General features: G+C 39.6%; 1 protein-coding gene across 2 annotated transcripts in view; it reads left to right on the top strand.

The window, feature by feature from the left end:
- The window catches only part of DPH6 (diphthamine biosynthesis 6), a gene marked incomplete at both ends in the record, with an annotated part of 215,730 nt that extends 198,938 nt beyond the window's left edge, over positions 1-16,792 (top strand). For both annotated transcript variants that reach the window (XM_082000737.1, XM_082000736.1), the window contains one exon: positions 16,677-16,792. In XM_082000737.1, coding sequence (XP_081856863.1) covers positions 16,677-16,792 — 116 coding nt within the window. The remainder of the gene's footprint in view (positions 1-16,676) is intronic.
- Positions 16,793-18,238: the final 1,446 nt, after the last annotated feature.

Raw genomic sequence — 18,238 nt, 5'->3', positions numbered from 1 at the left:
AAGAGTACACGCATCCAGTGTGCTGTTCTCAGTATGATGTGGGAAATGCTATCAAAGCCTTTACTAAAGCCCAGGTAAACAACTATTAAAGTCTTAAAGACTGAGGCAAAGGCGGCATTAAGTACCTCAGCCTTTTCCTCATCCTTTGTCACTATGTTTCCTTCTGCATCCTATAAAGGATGGAGATTCTCCTTAGCCCTCCTTTTGTTGCTATCATATTTATAGAAACATTTATTGTCTTTTATGGCAGTAGCCAGATTAAGTTCTAGTTGGTCTTTGGCCCTTCTAATTTTCTCCCTGCATAACCTCACAGCATCCTTGTAGTCCTCCTGAGTTGCCTGCCCCTTCTTCCAAAGGTCTTAAACTCTCCTTTTTTTGACTGAGTTCCAGCCAAAGCTCCCTGTTCAGCCAGACGGGTCTTCTTCCCTGCTGGCTGATCTTCCAGCACATGGGGACGTCCTGCTCCTGCACCTTTAAGATTTCCTTCTTGAAGAATGTCCAGCTTTCTTGGATTCCTTTGCCCTTCAGGACTGCCTCCCAAGGGTCTCTGTCAACCAGGCTCCTAAACAGGCCAAAGTTTGCCCTCCGGAAGTCCAAGGTGGCAGTTCTGCTGACCCCCCTCCCTACCTGAGAATCGAAAACTAGTATCATTTCATGGTTGCTGTGCCCAAGATGGCCTCCAACTATCACATCACCAACAAATCCTTCTCTGTTTGCAAACAACAGGTCCAGCAGGGCACATTCCCTAGTTGGCTGTGTCAGGAAGTTGTCTTCCACACATGCCAGGAACCTCCTCCTACACTGTTTCCTCTCTGCTGTATTGTATTTCCAGCAGATATCTGGTGAGTTGAAGTCCCCCATGAGAACAAGGGCTAGCGACTGTGAGACTTCTCCCAGCTGCTTATAGAATATTTCATCTGCCTCTTCATCCTGGTTGGGTGGTCTATAACAGACTCCCACCATGATATCTGCCTTGTTGACCTTTCACCTGATTCTTGCCCATAATCACTTGACCCTTTCACCACCATCATCAAGCTTTAAACAGTCAAAACACTCGCTAACATACAGAGCTACCCCATGCCTCTCTTTCCTTGCCTGTCCCTTCTGAAGAGTTTATAGCCATCCATAGCAGCACTCCAGCTGTGCGAGTCATCCTACCATGTTTCTGTGATTGCAATTGTATCCCAGTTTTCCTGCTCCACAATGGCTTCCAGCTCCTCCTGTTTGTTGCCCATGCTGCGTGCATTGGTGTAGATTCACTTCAGCTGGGCTATTGATCCTGCCACCTTTTTGTGGGGAGAAGCCCTAATTCCTGTGTGACTCGTCAGGTGTTTCCATGATTTCTAACACTTCAACAACCCTTGCGCCTTTGCTGCCTCATGGATCTCCATCCACAGTTTGTTTCATTCTGTTGGAAGAAATATTCTGACTATTTCAGGTTTCAGGTTTAATAGGCAACAAATAGAAGTTAGAACAGTATATGCAGCACATTTTTGATCAGTTATCAAACATCATTCAACTGATCGAGCATGCAACCATCTCTGGAGTGGGGGAGCTTAATATATTTCTTAAAATCTGTCATATAATACAGATGGCTTGATCTAATTGTCATTGTAGTTACAAACGTACAGAGGTAAAAATTAAAAGATATTCAATGAGGAGGAGAAAGGTAGCGGTCAAAATAAATTGAGTTGCTATCCTCTAGATACTTTTCTTGAAGTTGCTCACATCCATAATCGTACCTGTCTTCCAAGTTTTATTTTTTGCTTTATATTTCACGGGGGGAAAAAATCTTGCTTCTTAATCTAGGAGTCCAATGCTGGTTTTATTTCCATTATTCATTTTGGCATTGCATGATTCAAGTATCAGATTAAAAAAAGATCTCAGAGAGCGTGCAGGCATCTGTGGTCCTTCACCCTACAAAGTGAGTGATCCATGTAGGCAAGGGCTGAAATCATAGCAACACAATTCAGAAACTAATTTTCATATATCTCCACTCTTACATTTTTGGACAAAAAAGTTTGTAAGTTTATTTCTCAGCTGACTGTGTTGATCTTTTAGGAGTCACAAGCTGATTTCTGCTAAGAAATCTTAATCATCTAGGAAAAGAGCCTTTGTTATTAGGAACATTAAGACTATGCAGTTAAGTGATTTAAAGGAATTAATTATGGGGGATTTTTTTGGCCAAGACATCAGAAATATCTTCCTGAGACTTTTAGCAAACCTGACCTTAGAAACTGAAATGTTTTATCTCTGTAAGGTATATGTGATGCCTTATTTTCTATTAAAAGTCTCGGCATAGAGGAAAAGGATTTCTATGATGCATTTCATGCAGAAATGATTTACTGAACTAGGTGATGAAGAATCTGAACCACAGCTACTTGAAGCTCTTATCCTAAGTTTCAAAAATATGAATAATTCCTCCAGCAACATAAACAAATGTGGCATTTCCATGTCAGTAGAATTTACTTCTGACATAAATATAGATCAATATTTATTATTTTTATGTATATTATCAGCAAAGGAGTTTTAGAAGTAGCAGACTTGTATGTTCTTCTGGATATACAGCTACTTTGTCGATGTGGACAGAACTGGGTCTGTAAAAGTATATAAAGTGGGTCTGTAATGTAAAACATAGTTTAGAAGAGTCTTATTGAGGGATGCATTAAAACAGCGTCTTTTACGTAAGCTCTCAGATACATTAAAGCAGTAACAATTATTCATCAGGTGATCTCAAAGCATTTCACAAAGGCAGGAAAATACTTTTTCTCTTCTAAAAAATGGAAGTATGAAATTCAGAGATTGATTTTATGAAGCATCAAGAACTGCAGTTGCTGAGAAACACAAAATCAGACACAAATGTCCTGCCTGACACTTAAAGGAGACACCTGTCTTTACAGCACTGGGAGCTCTTGCAAAACTAAATAAAGCATAGCTCTATACATGTTGTTGAAGCCAAGAGAAGTTGCCTAAGGATTTCCAGCAACTCAGTGGCAGAGCTAGCAATGGCATTCCTGCCCCTTCGTACTTTACGCCGTGTCCTTTCCCCTAGACCACCACTTCATCAATGCCTGAAATGTGAAATTGTCGTTGTTTTTCCTTTATCAGCATTAAAATAAAAGGTAAAGAGAACTGAATATGAAGCGGTGGTTCATCTGAGGAACGCTGACAGGATCTGCCATACGGAAGTGAGCCAGAAGTGCTTTATGACACGTTCAGAACCTGGAGACTGAATTACAGTTTTAGTAATCATCGGTTCCCCTTCTTCTCTGTCATTTCTTTGTTTAATATATTGCACAGAGAGACTTATGGTACAAGTTTTATAAGCTTGCAATAAAAATATAACAACTGTTGTATTAAATTATTTAAGTTGTAAACCATTGTAAAAAGCAGAAAAAGTTATATCAGTATGGAACCAGAAAAATTATTATGATAGAGTATAAAATATATTGTGCTGATTACTACAGAATTTTTGCCCAGTTTAGCATATTGTAAATCTTCAGTTGGCCTTAAGAATGCAACTGCGAGTAGATTTTTCTAAAGGACTGTGGCAAGTGGTTTAAGAAAAACGCAGCTAGAATTGGACTTATAATTTAAAAGCGAATCAGCAAAAATGTGACAGCAAACAAAAAATACCGAAAAGGTTAAAGGGATGGCGGCAAAGCAAAGGATCAATGAATTTAAAACTTCCATATTTTCCCTGAGAGAAAGCTAGAATTCTGGAGGAATAAATAACCAACTTTTATATTTTAAGCAAGTAGATTTTTACTTAATTCTTTCATGTTATCCTCTACCAAAAAGAGAGGTGGCGGTAACTTTGAATCTGGCTGTGTTGATGTCAGTAGCATTTCAAAGTGCTACATTTACCTAAATGGGTTGCTGAAATTACAAATGGAAACATCTGCAGAAGGACACATATATTTAGCATGAAGTTCTGACTATACATTATAAGATCCACTTAGTTTTAGCTTCTTCTGCCTCTTTGCTCTTGGTTAGTCAGAAATGAAACTGATTGGAGGAGGATGATGATGATGATGATGATGATTATCACATCTTCATGTTTCACCTTTTTGTCTTACCAGAATTTTCTGTCTTTAATGACCCTAAGTGTTCTTTTGGCAGAAAGGTTGCAGATGAGTTTTCTTTGCCCTGCAAAGTGATTTGGCGGAAGTTCAGCTAGGCTGAGCATAGTTTGTTGCCTTCCTTTCCACCTACATGTGCTTTCTGCAAAAGAGAAAAAAAGATGATGGCCTGATTCTAACGAGTCTTCCAAACAGTCGTGTAATTGAAATATACCTTGAAAGAGAAGCCTTTTACTAAAAAAAATGCCTACTCATTCAGCTAATGTATCGTAGAAAACACTGGTGAGACCGCTCTGGCGATGGTGCTCCAGGAGAAGAGCGGCTCTCTGTGAACAGATGTTGGTGGCTTTCTGTAGCCTGTCCTTCTCGCTGCCGCGTTCCGCAGTGCAGCGGGTATGATACTCCCCGACAAGTTAAGGCCCACGGCACAAAGTATCAGTGTTGACCAGAGAGAGGCCTGCGTGAGCATCTTTGCTTTGCTTTAAAACTGACATGTCTTCTTGAACAATTCATTTCCCTCTAGCAGTACTGCAACATTGTTAGAACCAGATCTCGTACCGCAGATCACATCTTTAAAACAGGAGGCACAAGGATAAATCAAAAGCATGTTTCGCTCTGACTTATAGGTCGGCCTTCTGTTTCTGGGAGAGAAAAAGGTCACCCTTCCATCGCTCGCACGTCATGTTTCTTAAAAGTGGTTAAAGCATCGCAACTGTTTTCCTTCTGAGCATTTTCAAGTTCATTAATCCAGTGTCTCTTTGAGCTAACGTAGGTTTGGTGGAGATGTGGCTTAAGGCTCCAGGACTAGAAATTCCTGTCGGAAGAGACCGTAGTTCAAGCAGAGGAACCGTCGATGCTCCTGACTGACTGGCCGCCTGTGGCTGCTGGCCCACCTGGGGGGTCTGGGAACTGGCCCACCTGGGGGGACCTGGAACCCCTAAGCAACAGGCCAAATCCAGGCAGCTTTCCCAGGCACTGCTGGGCTATGCTGTGTGCTGCGCCTGTCACCCATGTGGCTATACATCACAAAACGTACGAGAGTTACGGGAGGCAGTGCAGTTTGTATAATTCTAAAAGGCTTTCTCCAGAAGTTTTTTTCAAAAACAGGTGCTTATGCCCATGTATTTTGGTGAAGAAACAGTTGTCTTTTTTTTTTGTATATATATTTGTGTAGTAATTTAACTTTGCTGCAGCCTTTTGTGATACCCTGTGGTATAAAATATGTAATAATGTTTATCAAGCAATCGTAAGACAGTTGGGTGTATAGCCCCTTGACGGATATGACATGTTATTTTGGCGTAGAGCCCACGGGTAACTTTCAAATGTCCTGTAAACCACCCCAGCTGTTGATGGTGGAAGAATGGCAGGGCTCACCCTTGAGCAGTGAAGCTGTTTGACAACAGAGCAAGTGGAACATGTGCAGCAGGGCTCTTCTGGGACTGTCGTTTTAAGTTTCAGTTCCAAATGCAGTGCGAGCAAAAGGAAAATTCAGTTCTTGGCCACTGTATTGTTGTTCTTAGGTGTGCTCACTGTGGTGTGCTCTCAAGAGGAAGAAAAGTTGTGCGGTAGGCCAGAATTTGAGGTCTGTTGTTGGCTTTTCCACAAATTACTTTAACAAATCATGTTATTTTAGCAGTTTTCTGTGACTCAGTTTGCTACCTGTCCTACTTTCCTTTTTCAGCTCTCTATTTTTTTGTATTGATGGTAAGCTCTTTGTGGTAGAGCTTGTCTGTTTTTTAGTGTTTATTCAGTTCTTGATAAAATGACACGTAAGGCTTGCTGAAGGCTTTTATAAATTATGCTGTTAATAGCTTCAAGTTAGAGCAAAAATGACTTGCAGCTCACATCACTATGTGGCCAAGTTTCAGACCCTTTTTCTTTCATTTTGCTGTCGCTTGACACAGTTGAATGACGCTCCCAGTCTCCTATTCCCAAATCTGTAACAAACTATGAGCTCACATTACACAGGAAGCAATAGCACTGAGATTTATTTGTCATCCTTGGAGGCCATGAAGAGGAACAAAAGACTTTCATCTCTCTCCTTTTCTTCCTTGACTGTAGGGAATAAGAGGGTACAGATATCTTGGGTCTGTGCCATACAGGATAAAAATCCAATTAATGTAAATCTGCCAGATCAAGGGGAGGTAGTTGTGTGGCTACCAAGAGCCCACAGACTGCTGTGCGGACCATCAGCAACCTCCAGCAGCACAATTGCCCCATTAAAACATAAGCTGGTTTTTGTTCCACCTCTAAATACTGATCTACCCTTCTTTTTACCCACCTAATTCAGCATAAGTTGTCAGATGCAGTAGTAATGAAATTTTAGTTATTTGTAGACTCACTCTAAGATTAGATCAGTGACCTCAAGACAAAAGGCAGTGAATGCCACGACAACTCTTTGTTACCTCTTCCAGGCAGCTTTGATTAAACTGTTCTGTGAAGCCAGTCCTGGATCAATATGAATGATCTTCATCAACCCAATAATTTATTTAACGTTTGGTGCACTTTTATCTGGTTTTGTTACGATAAGTTGTTTACATTAGTGCAGCAGATTGATTTAAAGTTTCGGATGGCTCTTTAAAATGGTAATCATCTAGAAATAACTTCATTAGTTTGCACATGATACTATATATAAATATGTAATGTAGTGTGCAAGCTCCTCAGCAGGTGTAAATTAGCATAGCTACAATTTGCAGCAGTTGAGAATCTGATCTAGAAACTGAAAATGCTTATTCCACCAGGATTATTTTAAATGATCACAGCTTAACTTGATATAGAGCAAGTGATATATATGTGATCTTCTCCATACCTGATCTAAAGATGCTTACCACAGTCATTTTGAAACCTTTTCTATTATTTGTAGACTAAATTCTCCCACCAGCAGATGTATGCGGTGTCCACTAGTTGTATAAACATCTCTTCATGGTCAGGCCTTTTGGATGCACTGTGTCCAACAAGATATTTCTTAAACCCATCAGTTTCAGAGACTATTTTACACACTTGAATAAGCGAACAAATGTGGAAGCTGTACCAAACCTCATCTGGGGATGTCAAAGCACTTAACAAACATTGTTACAACCAGGTCCATGTGTAACCACTAAAGGACATATTTGCTTCAGTATGTCTGATGACAGCTTCTTAAAAATACACTTAAGTGAATTTAACACTTGTGAAAGGTGCCAGATTGGCAGGCCCTGGAGATAAAGTTCTTGAATTACCAACAGGCACAGCCGAGCTTCCCACACACACTGCCCCACCAGTGTCCCCAAACCTACCTGGAGGGCACAGCGACCAACTGTCCTACAGCTTGCAAATCTGTGCCATCTCGTGCTCTTGGACTATGGGCCAAGAGTCAGTAGCTGTAATGTGACCTAAAGGTGAAAAAGCAAGTTTCATAATTACTGCACAGGTGCTGTTGCAGTTGATCATTTTCACACCAAGTTTTCAATTAATCTGGAAAAGAAAAATCGAGAAAGTGCACATTTACCTCATTTTGCATACAACAAAAAACACGTATGTGAGCCTCTAGTGAATCCTGCGTTTTTTTCTGTGCGCATAGGCACTTTCAGATGACTATATGAGCAAACAAGTGCGTACACATACGGTGAAGTATATTCTTAGATGCCTCTTGAAAAATACTGTTTCGTATGTTTGTAATAATCTGTCTCCATTCGTAAATCATCCCTGCTTGGTGTCATTACAGCCCATCCTCCCCAGAGATTCTGAACACAGCTGGCATACAAGTTCAATAACCATCCACCCTGTAAAAAGACTGGGTCGTTACAAGGTTGAAAGATAGCACTCAGGGAAAACAGGCTCATGATCTTTGCACTCTGTCACGGTTTTAGAAAAAGCAAAAGCTCTTCCCTGAGAGCTTGTACTCAGATAGTTCAGTTCTCTGTTCTCTTTGAAATTATATTTAGACCTCACTGTGAGTACTGGAAGGGCATGCTTACATGTTTCTTTATTTAGTGCAGAAGGTTAATGACATTTTAAACAAAAGTGTACATTTATAACCTTTTATAGGCCGATTCTCAACCTGTATATAGGACATGGCTAAAAACAGAACACTGGAAAACACAAAGCAACGAGTTTTCATGCTCTGCTATTTTCTAAACTATAGCTGGCAGCTTGAAAGAATTACTATGGAAGCTAAATCTTAATTCTTTCTACTGAGACACAGCCATAACTAATGTGCAGAGGAGCTCAGCAACATTTGTTTATCTTTAAGAGAGTCACATTTCCTTCTGCAACTTGCTATTGATACGCGTGATAACATACTGTGGAAGGTAACCTCTGTATATCCAGAGGGGGTTAGGTGGCGTATAATTGTCTTAGGGATGGCATTTGAGATTGAAATTGTAATTGTTATAACTAACAGTATAAAGCCTCATTTGATGATTATGATTGCCTGATTTGCTTACCTCCTCAGCATCCCTGGTGCCTGTCACACTGTAGAGCTTTAGGAAGAGTCCATATCAGCCTTCAAACTAAGCTGAAGTTTAGGTTTCAAAATTTGGGAGGAAGTTCAGGAGAGAATGTGTACTTGGCAGAGGATGTTTTAAGATCATAGCATCCATGAACTCTGCTTGAATATCTTACCTCATCCAGCCTCAGTTCTCCTGTGCAGGCTGTCTGCTGGAAGAGAGATGAACCATTTTAGGTCATCTTCTTCTTCACAGGTTTGTTCTCTTCAGTATGTGGTTTCAATATCCAATGTATCAGGTTTTGTTTTGGGCTGGTTTTTTTTGTCTGCTTGTATTTGCATAGTACCCCAATGGCATTTTCATTTAATTCATTTTATTACATAGTTCCTAATTTTAACTATATCATGTTATAAATTCTGCTTCAATATGCTACTTTATTACCTGCCAGTACTACTAAGTCTTTTTTTATCAACGACCTTTTTAAGATTTTTGAGCTAGTAGCTGGCCTTTTCCTTGCAGAAAGGCAAAGGGCTTTTCTCATCTGCTAATAAGAGGGGAGGAGGGGAATGCCAGGGACCTTCTCTTACAGAATGACAATACTCCACTCCCAGAAAAATGCAGAGGAAGGGAAATAGATGTTTACCTGGTTTTCCTAAGATGTACAGTGTACTTGGGCACAATTGAAAACATTATTTAGAAGCAAAAGCTTCCTAAAGTTTACTTACCCCATTCTGAAGCTCCAAGGATGTGTCTCGGTTCATTAGTTTGAAAAGTCTTTATAGATGTGAAGTATTATTTTTAATTTTGTTTAGAGAAGGCCAGAAATTCAAATTCCATATTAGGGAAGGAAAGGAGAGAGTTTCTTCCATGACTGAGTTAAACAGAAGCCTTCAGGAGAATAAAAAGGGGCTGGTTCATTCCCATCTTCATGTAACTTGAATTACAGGGTTTAGTAAGTGAAACGGATCATAAGCTAAACCCTGCAGAGTCCAGAAAGCTCTAATTAACGCCCACAGTGAGTAACTTTTCTGAAATTGGTCTTTAATCAAACTTTGCTCTGAAAACAAAACAAGGTATCGTGGCAGCTTGATAAAAGAGATGCATTGCCAAGGCTGACAGGCCCACAATCAAACCAGCACTAAAAATAACTGTTTTGTCTACTAATTTTCTTTCAGATGCTAAAAAAAAAGCATTAGCTACAGTCTAAAAGAACTTCCATAGTTACTCAGCCAAGTGACTCAGCTCTAGAAAAGTGAGGTTCCTGTAAATGTTAATGCCCTCTCTGATTATGAGTGAGCCCTCCTACCTTCCCACTCCCCCCTGTTGAAGCAGAGGAAGAGCAGAGAGGTTGGTGAGGCTGGGAGGGGAAGAGGCAAATTCTGGATTCTTTCAGAGCTGGTCATTTGAGGCCAGCTGTCCCTCTCCTCTGGCTGCTGGTGGTGCAGAGCTCAGGCATCCTCACTGACTAACTAGTTTGGATTAAGATAAGCCAATCGCTCATCTTTCTTGTGTCTGCCATGAACAGTAAGGTCCGTGGCTGCTACCTTGCACACTCGCAACTTCTCCTCACTAATTCCGAGAGCAGGAGTTATCAGTAAGGCACGCAGGGAAGCATAGCTCATTTTCCTCTTCTTCCTCTTCCTCTGCTCAGCTGTAGAAGGAGTTGGTCTGACTCCTGTGGGTACCCATCCAAGTCTACAGCAACTTTCATTATGTTTTCACTGTGTAAAAAACATTGCAAGAACTGTTTTTTGGGGTTCGGTATAGATTCCAAAGGGACAAGTTCACTGCACAAACAGGACTAATAGTAAAATATAATAAAGCTGTAGTCTCCCCTTTACAGCAGATTTTTATCTCAGTACAGGAAAGACATGGACCTGTTGGAGCAGGTCCAGAGGAGGCCACAAAAATGAGGTCAGGGGGCTGGAACACCTCTCTTATGAAGATAGGTGGAGAGAGTTGGGGTTGTTCATCCTGGAGAAGAGAAGGCTCCAGGGAGACCTTATTACAGCCTTCCAGTACTTAAAGGGGGCTTATAAGAACGATGAGGACAGACTTTTTAGGAGGGCCTGTTGTGATAGGACAAGGGGTAATGGTTTTAAACTAAGAAAGGATGGATTCAGATTGGATCCACCTGGATAAGGAAGAAATTTTTTATGATGAGAGTGGTGAAACACTAGCACAGGTTGCCCAGAGAGGTGATAGATGCCCCATTCCTGGAAACATTCAAGGTCAGGTTGGATGGGGCTCTGAGCAACCTCATTTAGTTGAAGATGTCCCTGCTTATTACAGGGAGGGTTGGACTAGATGACCTTTAAAGGTCCCTTCCAACCCAAACCATTCTATGATTTCATTTGGTGAGTGGTCTGCGGGGTGAAGTGTTACCCTGTTTTGTGTGTATCTGTGCCTACAGCTCAAAATATTTTGTGACCAAAATGACAGAGTCCTATCAGTCTGGATCCTAATAAACATATCCTTCACAGAAGAGGTTGCAATCATCTGAAATGGTTCTTTGGTGTTAGGGACAAACTGAAAGAGAATGGCTAACATTGACTTTAGTGGTTCCAGCCCAGGCTGTATTTTCATCTGTTATGTGATTGCTTGAAAAAGGCATTTTCATTGTTACAACTAAAACCAGTGTGGTGCAAGAAGCCCTTTGGTATAGATGGGTCCATAAATGCAAGACAAACTGGAATGAAATGTGACGAATCCTTGAAGATAGATTTTTATGAAAGAATTGTTTGCAAATACAGACTTGTGCAGATCTGAGTGGCTGTTTTGGCATCTGAACAGGCATGTGTTTGTAGAGACCTGAGTTCCAAATGCAACTTCAATTCCCTCTGTAATTTCTTCTTTTTTAATTTTGGGGTATGTGTACTTTACAAATAAGCCTGAAGCAGTAAATTTGGGGTTTTTTTGAAGTCTAAATTATGCCAGTTACTTTTTAATTTTTTTAAACAAATGTCATTATGTATTTACCGTGCAACAGGAAAGCTCATTCATCAATTGTTGACTTTGAAAGGACAGAAATCTAGACACAACTTAAGAAATTTTCACAACACAGAATTTAGATTTAAAAGATTTAGATTTTGAAAGTTATGCAGCAAAGAACACAAATTCTTTTATTGTCATAGTTGCAAAGAGTGGCTTAGGTAATCACAGGTTTAAAGCAGTTTCAGAGCCTTATCCAAATACATATTGGTCATTAGTCTCATATTATCATGGCAACAGACTTGCCTTGCAATTCAAAGAAGCTGCTTAACTTGTATTCAGATAAATATCCCAGGCCAGAGTAATTGAAGCGCATCATCAGTATTGCATGAAGGCGCTTGTATCACCTCTAGAGCTGTGCCTAATCTGGTCTGACAAAAAGTGCCACAGAACTCCCCTTTTCAGCGGTCCTTAACAAAACTCAATTACACCCTGACCATCATTAGATGTATGCAAGTCATCACTATCCAGATATTATAAATAAGTAGGCAAAGACAGACTGTAACTCAGTCAAAACCAGAAGGACCAAGGGAAATTGGTACAATAACCAGGCTAAATAATCAGGACTGGTTGGCTTCCAAAGCAAGTTCTGTTTCCATCCTCCTAAGTTTAGTTATTGTTGATTTTCCTTTTTGTGTATATGAATGTTTCCCACTTGAAAAAAAATCAAGACTGACTTCAAATTTTATCATTTTGGAAGTAATTTATAAAAGCATTTAGTAACATTGGCCAGTTTGCCCTGGAACTGGTAAGGTCTTAGTAATTTTGAAGATCTAGCTGATATGTTTTCAAAATGGAACCACAATTATTTGCAAGATATTGCCTCCATTTTTTCTGTGGGCAGAGCAATTTTGAAAACCTGGTCGCTTATCAGGGAGATGACCATCATGAAATAATGTCATCACGAATAGTAAAGAACACTATATGAAAAGCCAAGTATTGGACTGTGCAATATGTCCACATTACTGTAATTTAAAATCTTCACAGCTGCAGCAAAAAATCAGCACAAAATCATATTTTGCAAAGTGACTTGCTTTTATATTTCAACGGTATATTTTTGTTTACTATGCTTGATTTTATTTTGGACAGAAAGGTATTAATTAAAATGAAGCAAATAAATTGTACAGGTTTTGTTTTAAAATCTTATATTCCACTATGTCATTTTATGTTATCTTAAGTAAAAGTGTGGGAAAAACCCTGAACTTGTAAAAACAGATAATTTTCTAAAAGCACATTTTCCTTCCTTGCTACGCTTGTAAACCACAGAGAAAGTCAGCTGGATGCGTAAGAAAGGGAGGGGAAGACCTCCAGTTCCTCGTGTTTCACCTTTTCATTGCACTGCCTGATCATTCAAGGCAGAGGCTTGTTCCAGACAGCTTTAATTAAACTATGCTGTGAAACTGTATATAGATCAATGGAAATGATCCATAACAAGAGGCTAATCATGTATTTAACAGTGTTCCGTCCAGTTCAATCACCTTCTACCATTTCTGTGGCTTTACATTCATGTGGCAAAGCCCTGAATGTGTATATGTATTTTTTAATCCATCTCATTAGTGACCATATGCTTTGGCTTCAAGGGAGACAAGAACTGTCTGCAATCTGCCAGGGATTTAGGGACATCAATAATTTGTGAATAGTCATGTTGGTACTGGTCGAAGGGTTAAGTGTTCTGCACACCAGGGGCACATCTTTTGGGACTGGAACTCTTAGTCAACTGTTAGGAACCTGATCCCCTGTGACGCATCTTTTCAAGTACATGCCGCGTGTCAGATCTCCGCAGCTGAAGCAATGGAGCTTTATTAGCTCAGGGATTTAAAAACCTGCTCTAAGCAATGTAACAATATCTTTTGGTTAAAAAGTGAAGGAAAGATAGTAGTTGTAATATGAAAGTGATTTTTTATGTACTGGGCTAAATGTGATCTTCCTTTTTGTTACCATTTTCCTTTTCAATATGAGCTATTAGATTACTCCTCCCCTGCAAATATCCAGTGAAGCAAGACTACGGCAGCAATAATGGAGACCTGATTTTGGAAACATAAGTAGATTCTGCGGCCTCACCTGCTGCCTAAATTCTGCTGAAGGCAATGACAGCACAGATGTAAAAATCATCTTCCTAATCATTTGGAATGACCCTTCAGGGGCTCCCGGCACATTGTTTTATCTCTTAGTGTGAAAAGCACCTTTAAAAACAATAGCTTACAGTGTTAGATTGTGCCATGTTATATGGAAGAGCATATAGGGCAGTGTGCGAGAGATCATCAAACTACTGATCTTGGTATCCGGTCCTTACAGAGGAATGGCAGAAATAGATTGTAATGACAGAATTTTTGGTGAGAGAGGGAAAGACTTTGAATTATTTTTGTTCATTTTAAGTTTTGGTTATGTTCAGATCCCTCAGCTGTACCCAGGTGAACAGAAAAATGCATAGCAGTGCAGAAAGAAACTCCATATAGAATCTGTGCCCTGAACTTCTGCTGATCAGTTGGGATTAGTGGGGATCCATCTTACCAGATGAAGACTGCCTGCTTTCAGCAAATTTCATGTAGTAATATTAATTAACGCGGACTGTCACAGGAAATGAAAACATACACCATACACACCACTTGCTGCTTGCTAATCAGCTGGTTTTGTTTGTACTTTCATAAACATTTTGTATCAGGGCAGATTAAATAACCTTAAGACTGATATCAATCATATATAGCTTCTGTTAAACTTCCAGTAAGTTCTCTTAAGTTCCAGTAACCACACTCACTGTAACCCTCTGTCCTTTACTTGTTTTCATTTTTAAGATCAACTTTTAGAAGTATGGCATGCAACTGAGCAAACACTTCTGTAAGTGATACAAAGTAAAGAAATTTTTTAAATCTTAAGTGTATTTGAACAAAGCATTACATACTCCAGAAAACTCTCATAGTCTTGACTGAGGCTCTTATTTATCCAAAAGCATAATTTGCAGGAGTGAAAAAGATAAGGATTGTGTCTTTATTAGTGTCCTGTCATTAAAAATATACAATTAGTATTGGAGGATATAGAGTATCTTATTTATAGCAGGTAAAATATATAGCTGTCAATTTTTGCATTGTGTCAGTTATGATTACATAGTCTGGCACAGATTTACTAATTGTACATTGTCTTCTGTGGAACCTTAGAGTACAATTTTATTGTTTTAGAAGACCCAGTCTCTTTTCAGGGGGAATTTGCATGAGCAGAATTTTACCCACAATTTTTAAATGTATAAAGACGCACATCTAAGGTAGAATGGCTTCATATCGAACTATTTGATTTATAAGTATAATAAAACATTTAGAGGCATATGGCTCAGATTTTCATCCACATCTCAGCTATGTGTGTAGGCTTTGCTGCAGCATTTTGCACTTGCAATAGAAAAGGTTGTGGTCTTTTGAAAGATGGCTCTTTCTGGCTGCCAACTAAGTCCACGAGGGCGTGTTCAAATGTAAATATTGACCGCTATTTTGGCCACCTCATGAAAACACAAGAATGGAGTTATATTTCCAGATAGCCCCACTTTCAAATTCTCCCTTTGAAAGTAATACCTGGTTTTGTTATGGTATTTCTTAGCACTTTTCACAGCTTTTAAGCCTGTGAAAAAGCTAAAGACTGAAATTATATTTTCACAATTTTAATTGAGAAAAAAAGGAAATGTGTGATTTTTGAAGTGACTTGCCCTTACCCACTTCCACTTAATGCCTTCTGAGACAGCACAGCTATAAAGTTTTCTGAAACCAAAGTTAAGAATAAAAATGTTAGCTGGTGCTTAATTATCGGGTCACTGCTGAATATCTGCAATACAAAGACTGAGTCCCTTTTTACACACAACATGAAGAAGCTCTTGACCTTTGAGGTGAATGTTGATCTTTGGCTCACCCCTGTCTGTTTTCACCTCTAATGCCAATGATGTTAACAAAAAAGAAGTCAGCAGAATTTCAGGAGACTGGTACTGTCTTTGCAATATTTTATAGGTAGCATTGCCATTGTTAAATTAATTTATTCTACTGCTGCCAGGTAACAAGGGAGAAGAGTTTTGGCTTCAGTGAATACAATAGCAAAATTCCTGTTTTATCCTAGATGAAGTAACACTTTGACTGAACTGCCTATTTGCAGCTTCACAGGCAGTGACACAAAAAAAAAGCTCTGACAGTCTTCAAGTTCTGCCCTCTTTACAGCCTCTCTAGCCAAGATTGCTTAGTGTTGTAAAGAATTGCTGTAATCAGCAAAGCTGCGCACAAATAACTTATTGAAACCAAAACCCATACCGGCCATACCTTACCATTAAGAAACTGTCTTTTGAAAGGTCATTTGAGGATTTTTGGTAGTCTCCTTTAAGCGTTCTGTGTGGCTGGGTTTCTAGCATGTCCACTGAGGCGGCAAAACGACGGGAAATGTCTTGATGCCAAGTTTAAATTTTCCATTCTTTAGTTTTCTTCCATATTCTCCTAATTAGATCTTCTCCATTACTAATTCCGTTCCCATAATGGACTTTAAATTTACAAACTTCTGCCACACATACCAGTCCCTTTAGAGCTCTTTATAGCCAGACTCTGTATTTTTAGCAGTTTGAATCTCTCTATAATTCCAGATATGCAGTCATATATGTTGCCATCCCTGGACTTCTTCCATTATATCTTCAACGCAGCATGCTTCCATTGATTTCAAATGGAAATCATGTTCATAATGTTTTTAAAAATGGACCACTTTAACATCTAGTAGATTGATACACCACAGTGGGATTTGAGACCAGAATTTCATTTACAGACAACTACGTGCTGATCACCCAAATATCAGAAATGACAAAAAAATGAATTTCAACTGGCCTTTAGTTATTTTTACTACCTGCCCTTAGTTTCAGCTTGCTATATCTGTAATCAACAGACCACTCAAGGTTGAGAAACTTGCTTTTAACTGTTTTGATGAATTATGGCCTTAGGCAATGTGTAAAGTTAATCTCAAAGTAGTTGATGAGGAGGTGGGAGATGACGATTCTTCCTTCTATATAAAGTGAAAACTCAAGAGTTACGTTCCACTTCCTTTTTTTAATTGCTACTCCACAATACTTTTCAAAAATGTATTTAGAAATCATTTTTAAGAGATAGGACACAATAGAAAATGAGAGAAAGACAAAGAAGATTCACTAATTGCTTTGTTTCTATTTTAGGACTGCAAGAACACCTTGAGAAATATTTGGGCAAGAAGACCCCAGCTCTGATTTTAGTACCTGTGGTGGATTTACCTGGCAAGGAAGTTATTCATATAACATGCTGGCTAAGCTAGCAGTTTAAAAGAGATGAGCTGATATTAAAACACACATTCCATCCAGGAAAGAACAAAGAAAAGAACTGATCAGAACTGTGTTGGATACTTTCATTAAGCGATATTGTATGATTTAAGTGAAGTCGTATTTAGCTTGTTAATGATGCCTCACGATAAGTGACGGAGTCATCTTTGTATGAACAATAAAGGTTTCTTTTCAAAATATTGTGCTTTTTTCTCACTTATTTTAGATATATTCTGGTAATAGCTCCAATACTGTTTTAAAGACTTGCTTCCTTTCAGTTCCATGTTGAATTTACTGACTTCAAGCCAACTCATTAAGACCTTATTTATGGCCCGATTTTAACCCTTTTCTTGTACCAGGGAAGAATTACTCAGAATGCACGTTTTACCAAAACAAGTAATGGACATGATGGCCAGACTGTAGGATTTGCCATCCTGCTTTCTGAGGCAATAGTGGTTGTCCTCGTGCTTTACATCTGGTAGACAGCTCTTATTAAAGAAAGAGCCACCAGTATTCTCCAGGGCTTCAGTCTTCTCCAGAAAATTAACAGCAGTTTTACCATTGCTTTCATTAAAACAGGTTCGGACACATAGGTGAAGCTCCTATCGATTGCAACTGTATTTTACTCGTAACATGATATAAGATCAGTATAGGAGAGAAAGCCTTTTGGACTTAGCTTGAGGCAGTAAGACACTGTAGTGAAATCTTATTTTCAGACAAAGGCTATAAAATTAAACCTTCAAGAAAGAGTATCAAACCTTTGCCTATGTTCTACATCTATATATTCTCATTGCTTCCTTTCCAGTGTGTGGGCACTGGAGCCACATGACCAGCACTCCGGTTGTCCTTCTCTTACACCAGCATATACCGAGATACCTCCACAAAAGTCAACTGCATGGCGGTAAGTTTACATTGGGGTGACTAAGAGGTGGTGTAAGGGATGTCCAACTGTAAGGGATCACCCAGCTAGGCCGGTTTCGGAGCACAAAGGTGAGATGCAGGGAGTTGTGAATCGACTCGGCTTCATCTCGCCTTGACAGACCCTTATCTATGCGGAGATGACTTGGGGGGAGCTGCAAAAACAGTTCAGCCCCGGGTTGCCTGAACGCTGCATCATGGTGAGAACCGACACCTGAGTGGCGCCTTCAATAATCCCTTAACAAATGCCTTAAGCACCATTCCACCGCTATTCGGGAACTTTGTGTCAATATAGACTAAAGGGCCATCACACCACCAGACTAAACAAAATTATCCACTCATGGAGTCCTGCCCCCACCCATCAAATCAGGAGATAAAAACCGTAAGGTTTGGGCAGAAATGGGGCCGTCTTCCAACCATACAGCTGGCCTCTAGGAGATTCTCTCCCCCCTTGGCCAGGAAGCTCTACAAGGTAACTTCCCAGGGATTGAGAGGCCTTCCCTGAGAGAGGGTAAGGGATTAAG

This window comes from Phaethon aethereus, assembly GCF_964289735.1.
Source record: "Phaethon aethereus genome assembly, chromosome: 5".
NCBI classification, from domain to species: Eukaryota; Metazoa; Chordata; class Aves; order Phaethontiformes; family Phaethontidae; genus Phaethon; species Phaethon aethereus.
This window is presented reverse-complemented; position numbering and strand designations above follow the sequence as displayed.